Here is a 5,959-nt window from a genome sequence, read left to right as displayed (position 1 = left end):
TGTGTGTGTGTGTGTGTGTGTGTGACCGTGTGAAGTCGGTGTGCCGTGTTGTTTACTCCCCTCACGGCGATTTGAGCCGTTGCGGTCAATGAACTTTTGGACAGTGCCGTCAGTTGATGATATTCCACCAAATGTGTCTTCTGGAACCGATCTGGAACCACGCACGGCTGTAGAAGTGGAGGCGGTGGAGCGTCGGCGCTGGTTGCGACTTGTGCAGGAGGCTTGGCTTCGCCGTGGCCGCCGCGTGCCGCTTTCGGAACGGGAACCTCCGGCGGGCGGCATAGCGGCAGAAGCTGCGGTTGTGCCGGCAGCGACAACTGCGGTAGTGGTGAGTATTAACATTAACCCCCTGCTTTGGGGAGAGGAAGGAGATGGAAATCAAGAGGAAAACTCCATTCAGGCGTTGGATGCGCCTTATGTTTTCGGCTGGCGGTCACTGGGACTTCTCCCTGGTGACAGTTTCAACATATTGGGAGAATTGGGAAAGCAACTGGAACGCCGGTACCAGGCCTTATCAAAGCGCTCGCTGATGGTTAAACACTGCCATAATACTGAAGTGAGCCGGTTGCATCGGGGTCTCATGCAGTGCCGAGAACGTGCCGGGGGACGTGGAAAGGTAATTTTTCATTACGGTGGCTACGGTGTACCGCGACCGCAGTCGGGATTAATATACCTGATGGAGCCATCTGGCAGTGCTGTGAAGTGTCGCACCAGGACGCTCTTCGAGAAGGTCGGATTGCCGCTGGTTGTGGTGGCTGATTGTCCAAACGCTAGCGAACTTTTAAGGAATTTCCTTCGCTGCCAGAGTTCGCCCAAACCGGAGCACAACACGGGGAGTGATGCCGAAGGTGACACTTCGTTTGCACAAGGACCTCCAGATGCGGACCGCCCCACGCTGCGGGTGCCCCATGAGGGTACGGCAGGTGTATCATCATTTGATGCTGGTAGTGAAGAAACTTGCGCCACTTCGTCCGTGCTGAGTGATTTTTTCTTCCTTGGTGCTACGTTTTCAGGGGAGTTGCCCCAGCACCCAAAGCTGCCCTCAGATATACTCACCTCGTGTCTTATGACACCGTTACAGATGGCACTGCTGTGGTTTATGGTTGAGAACGATTCCCTAACAGATATTCACCCGCTTTTGCCTTTCCTTATACCTGGGGCACTGGATGACAAGAAGACGCCACTTGGTCAGCTTCATTGGGCGACTATGGCCATAATGGAGTGCATTGCTTGGTCTTCTCTTCCGTACAAAACGTTTGTGCACTTATTTCGTGAAGATGTTGTCGTCGCTCCGTTATTTCGTGGATTCTTGCTTGCGGAACGCATCATCACAGCCCTGGGTGGTGAGGTTTGTGTTTATCCACCGCTCCCGCATATGGGAAACCATCCACAATGGGATTCGTTGGATTGCATTATTGGCAGAACTTTTGTCTCCTTGAAGCGAGCAGTTCAGCCAGCTCCTCCCACCTCACTGACAACGTTGGAGTTTCGCGAGTGGCTCGACTGGAACGTCACTAAGTGGCGATGCGAGCAGCGTTCCATGTCGCTTCCATCACTTGGTAACCGTCCTGTCACTGTGCCTGATTTCCTTGAGGAGGAGCTGCGCTGCTTGATGGCTGTGGCGGAGCGGGTAACGGAGCAGAGCTTGTTCCACTGCGGGGGCATTGCCTGGCATCAGTGTAGACGGCCGGGACATATCGGGCCACACAGGACTGGGCCACGGAAGGTGAGTATTTACAGAGGTATGGGGGAGGAAGCGGCAGTTGACCCTCTTCTCGCATGCAGCACAGGCTCAAATGATCTCAGTGGTTGTGGGTGTTCCGGAGGTGCATTCATGAGGCCCTTCCCTTCTGTCGCCGGGTTGCCCATGTTGCTGCAGGGTTTGCTTGTGGTGGCACACCGTGATGAAGCTATGAAGGTCCTCTGCCGTTTCATTGATGCCGGACTTTCGGCCGCGGCAGCATGCGCAAAAGTTGGAATATTCGACATGGCGTTAGCGCGTTTTTGGAGCCGGAGTGATCTGCAGCATTTGCTACCTTCTATGTTATTTGTGTACGCCAAGGCATGCTATGCGGACCCATCGCTTGCAGGACTGGCGTGGGCACAGCGAAGCGCCGTAACGACGAGTTGCCTGAAGGCGTTGGAAAGACCCTTCAGCCTGCCTAGTGACCCTCCTGCTGGGCCTGGTCTGTGGCAGTGCAAGGAACTCGGTTATTGGCTGGAGTCTGAAGGCCAGCGTGTGCTCTCTTCAGCCATACTATCCATGACCAGCTTCTCATTTGACCAAGACAGGAAGTATCTTCTTGAGAGTGGCGCACTCAATCTTTGCAGCGAACTTCTGCGAGATGCCAGCGTCAGGGTGCCGTTGTTGCAGCGGGGGTCTGCTGAAGTGTACATCAATCAGTCAAGGGGGAGCCGCGTCCAACATCATTTCGTAGCAACCACCGACGCTTACGCGGCAAGATTAACAACCTCTATCACTTCTCTTCTCGCGTTGTTCGTGGCATTGACGTGGAAGGCAAGTGCACTTGAGCCTGGCGCTGCGAGACCAATCAATGCTGGGACCGAAGGAGCGCTGACGAACGGCAGTGGAGGCGAACAGAAGTTGGGGTTGGAAGAGTTAGCATCCCCTTTAAAGACGCTGCACCTCCTTTCGTGGGCATCTTCATCTATTATACGTGGAGCGGCTCTTAAAGCCATATCTATGACTATGTCGTCCAGTTGTACGGACGAAGCGGCATCGTTACGATGTATTCACATTATTGTTGAATGTGCCAACGTGCTTGTTGCTCCTCGTGAGGGGAATATGAGCAACCGAATCGATCTTGTCGATATTGTCTTTCTTTCTATACGGTGGCTGGTGCGATACTTGTCTGCTCACATGCCAATGGAAACCGTGCGGGCTTCCGTTCAGTGCGCCTCCGAAAAAATATATCGCGCTTCAGAAGCGGGTGAGGGTGGTTCTAACGGTGGTGGTGAAGAGGATATCCTCCCAGGTCTGGTAAGTGGTACGCGCTCGCTGATTTGTGACATTTACTTTCCCAAAGGGTGCCCACTGGAGTCGTGTCCATCAAAATGTGACAATGACCGCGCCATGGAAGTCGGTTGCCCCATTGTTTTTCTTGCACGCCTGGTGTGCTGGACAGGGGCTGCAACACATGATCCGTGTCCTTATGTCTCCTCTCGTGCGGAGGAGGCACTCAGTTGTTTACCACCACTTAGCGCGGGCGGCTTCTTCACGCAGCCAACAACCCCGAGGGAGTCAGGTGCGGTAGAAAAATCGACAAAAGTGCCCAGTGACGCCAAAAGTAGGAGGTTTTTATCGATGCTTCGTAGCTCTGTAATTCGGGTTCTAAAACGGGGAATGCGAGGGACAGGCAATCGTTCTGACGGTGCTGCATCACGAGGCAAGGCAGCCGGTGTGGAACGCGATCGTCGACTTAGTAATGAAAGTGGTGGCGTCGCGGACGTTCAGACTCTCGCGTGCGACGCTGTTTTACCACGCAGGATCGTTTCCACTGGTAGTGGTGCAGCTGTCGCATCCTTTGTTTTCACTCTTCTGGGTTTCCTGGACGAGCTGTTGCTAGTACCAATGGACGATGATGATCCACGAAATACCTTTAACCTTAGGAGGGACTTCTGCATGAGAGAGTACGTGCACAAGGTGAGAAATGAATTGCGGCTGTCAGCGCCCCCCGCTGGTTATAGTGGTGATAGCTGTAACCTACCTGCGGTGCCATCCCCACCTCTCCCGACCTGGTCCCCACCAGTCTCTCACGTCGAGGGTGTAAAACCATTAGTTGACGAGGAAAGGGAACCGAGCGCCATGTTATCTCCCACTGGGAGCCAACTCCCCCTGATCAACCTTTCGATAACTTCCGACACGAGCCTTGGGGCGTCGGCTTGGTCACGCCCGGTCAGCAACGTTTCATTTGAGCATGACGGGCTTATCGGCGTGATGGCATTCCACATGGCGGAACGGCATCTCGTAACGGGAACCTCTCATGGTACGGTGCAGGTTTGGTCGTGGAGCGCGGAAGAGCATCTCACCGCCATGGCTGGCCGTTCCTCTACTGCCCTGAGCGCGGCGTGCTCATTAACGGCGGCAACAGCGTCGGCAAGCACATCACCGGCCACATCAGTCGGTGTGGGTTCCACCTCTGTTCATGTGAAAGCGACGTGCCGGTGGATTTCAGATATTTGTGCCCCGGCGGTAACGTCGTGGGTTGATCCCGTTGCATTTGCCAGGACTACAACGCTGTATAATCAACAGCAGCAATCGGGTCCGCGAAAAAAGATGACCTCTGGGATCATTGCCAAGTCGTCGGACGGGTGGGTGGGGCTTCCGTGGAACATCCATTCGGCCTGGCAGTGTCCTGAGGAAGATAGCCCGGTTATTTCCGAGCACTGTGCTACGAATTCTATCAAGTCGGTTACTGGATTACATTTTGTAGATGCCGCCTATCGCACGTTGTTGTGCGTAGTGGGTTCCTCGGGGTCGGTGCAGCTCTTCATGGACTACGCTGGTGGGACTGCAGTGAAGCGTGTCACCTCATTTGCGACTGCGGCATGCGGGGGGAGATGTGGCGGGGGTCGCATGCCTTGTCTTTCCTCCTATCATGTACCAGCGACTTTATTGCATGTAAGTGGGCCTGATGGGTTGATTGACTCATGGGATTTGGTGTGTGAGCACAAGGTTTTGGAGGGCATTGGTAGCCAACAGTCATCCTTTATTATGCCCTCTGTTATAACACCAAGCTCCACTGATGATTCAACCGTAGCTGTTGGCGCCGGTTCGGTTTACTTATTTGATCTGCGAAAACCCGCTCGGGCCACTTGTATTTTCCCTAGCAGCGCAGAGTCGGAGGATGACGCGGCAAAGCCGCCTGTAGGTGGTGCAGAAAATTCGAAGGGCACGTGCCTCCATATAAGTTTCCCTTATTGCTATCCCCATGTTATTGTGACGGGATATGGTGGCGCGAAGGGGGTTGTAACGCTTTGGGATAAGCGGTTTCCCCGCGACCCTCTTCGGCAGGTGGTGGTGGCGGAGCCGGTTGCCCCCGCTTCATCGGCTTTACGCAATCCCGTGTGTCGAATGGATGTGCAGCCGTATCATCAAACCCTCTCAACCGTATCAGCGACTGCAGATGCGATTTTCATTAGTGATGTTATGGAAGAGTCTGCAGTGAATGGACAGGCGAGGGCCTCGTACACGCGAGTGAAGGAACTCCCTGGTGCGGTGGCTTTTCATCCCATACTTCCGATTTGTGCTGTAGCGACTGGAGGGCCGCCGCGTATTTACAGTCGTAGCACGACATGTGTGTATGATTAGCAAGGAAAAGGAAAAGAAAAGAGGAATATAAAACGTTGGTTCCTCGGTGTGTCACGCTACTCGGAGGGGGGGGGGTTATGTGGAGGGAAGTGGGGAGACTGTTTGTCGTTATTTGTTACTAGTGTTATTAGTGTTTTTCCTCTCTTGAGAAGTTTTGTTCTTTTGGCTTGGTTTTGCAATTTTTTGTTTTCGGTATTGCGAGACTCCCCCATATCACTTTATATGAACGAAGAGACGATCAAAAAAAGAAAAAAAAGAGGAAAGGCAGAGGTACATCATTTTACCTCTATTTTTTGTTTTGTTTTGTATCCCATGCTGCTGCGGTTGTCTTGTGTATACCTTCCGTTAGTTTCTACTGAAAGGTGATTCCCATGAAGGACAGGGGGGGGAGGGGAATTGCCCATTCATTTTGACACACGTCGCTCAAATCGAAGGTTTACCGCCGCACCATGGCGTGTTTAACGTCTCTCCCCACACCCACCTAATCAAGTTCCTCTCACTGCTTTTTATCTCTCATCACATGTCTCTTTTCATTTTTTTTGTACTTTATTATTATTATTAATATTATTAGTAGTTTTATTTCTCCCTCATTACCCTTGTGCTACGTCTGGTTTATATCCGTGTCGG

The 5,959-nt window shown here is 52.9% G+C and overlaps 1 protein-coding gene across 1 annotated transcript; it reads left to right on the top strand.

Annotated features, from left to right (window-relative positions):
• Window positions 1-88: 88 nt before the first annotated feature.
• Window positions 89-5,332, top strand: TEOVI_000586800 (Raptor N-terminal CASPase like domain containing protein, putative; the record flags this gene model as incomplete). Its single annotated transcript, XM_067223361.1, has 1 exon — window positions 89-5,332. The coding sequence occupies one exon, from the start codon at window positions 89-91 to the stop codon at window positions 5,330-5,332; it is 5,244 nt and encodes a 1,747-aa protein (XP_067079462.1).
• Window positions 5,333-5,959: the final 627 nt, after the last annotated feature.

The sequence above is a fragment of the Trypanosoma equiperdum genome (assembly GCF_001457755.1).
Source record: "Trypanosoma equiperdum strain OVI genome assembly, contig: ctg_1850, whole genome shotgun sequence".
Lineage (NCBI taxonomy): Eukaryota > Euglenozoa > Kinetoplastea > Trypanosomatida > Trypanosomatidae > Trypanosoma > Trypanosoma equiperdum.
The sequence above is the reverse complement of the archived record's forward strand: the minus strand, read 5'-3'. Positions and strand labels throughout refer to the sequence as shown.